The sequence below is a fragment of the Phaethon lepturus genome, unplaced genomic scaffold (genome assembly GCF_000687285.1).
Source record: "Phaethon lepturus isolate BGI_N335 unplaced genomic scaffold, ASM68728v1 scaffold35771, whole genome shotgun sequence".
Lineage (NCBI taxonomy): Eukaryota > Metazoa > Chordata > Aves > Phaethontiformes > Phaethontidae > Phaethon > Phaethon lepturus.
Window position 1 is genome coordinate 2,711 of NW_010519087.1, and position 215 is coordinate 2,925.

Genomic DNA, 215 nt, shown 5'->3' on the forward strand with positions numbered 1-215 from the left:
AGCCTCCACCTCCAGCAGCGAGCTGGGTGCCCCCAGGACACTGAGAGGCAGAGATGGGGGTGAGGAGGAGATCCCCGTGCCCCCCCAGCTGTGGGGGACAGCATGGGGTGGCTGTGGGGCTGGCCCGGGGCTGTTCAAGGGGGAAGGGGTCTCAGCGTGGTCCTGTGGGGAGGCGGTGGCGGAGGGGATGCTGTGGTCCTTGGTGGGGCTCTCCT

General features: G+C 69.8%; 1 protein-coding gene across 1 annotated transcript in view; it reads right to left on the reverse strand.

Moving 5' to 3' along the window:
• The window catches only part of LOC104628376 (transcription factor E2F2-like), a gene marked incomplete at its 5' end in the record, with an annotated part of 434 nt that extends 224 nt beyond the window's left edge, over positions 1-210 (reverse strand). The window contains 1 exon segment of the mRNA XM_010296932.1: positions 1-210. This exon segment is cut by the window's left edge and continues 21 nt beyond it. Coding sequence (XP_010295234.1) covers positions 1-210 — 210 coding nt within the window.
• Between the last annotated feature and the right edge of the window lie 5 nt (positions 211-215).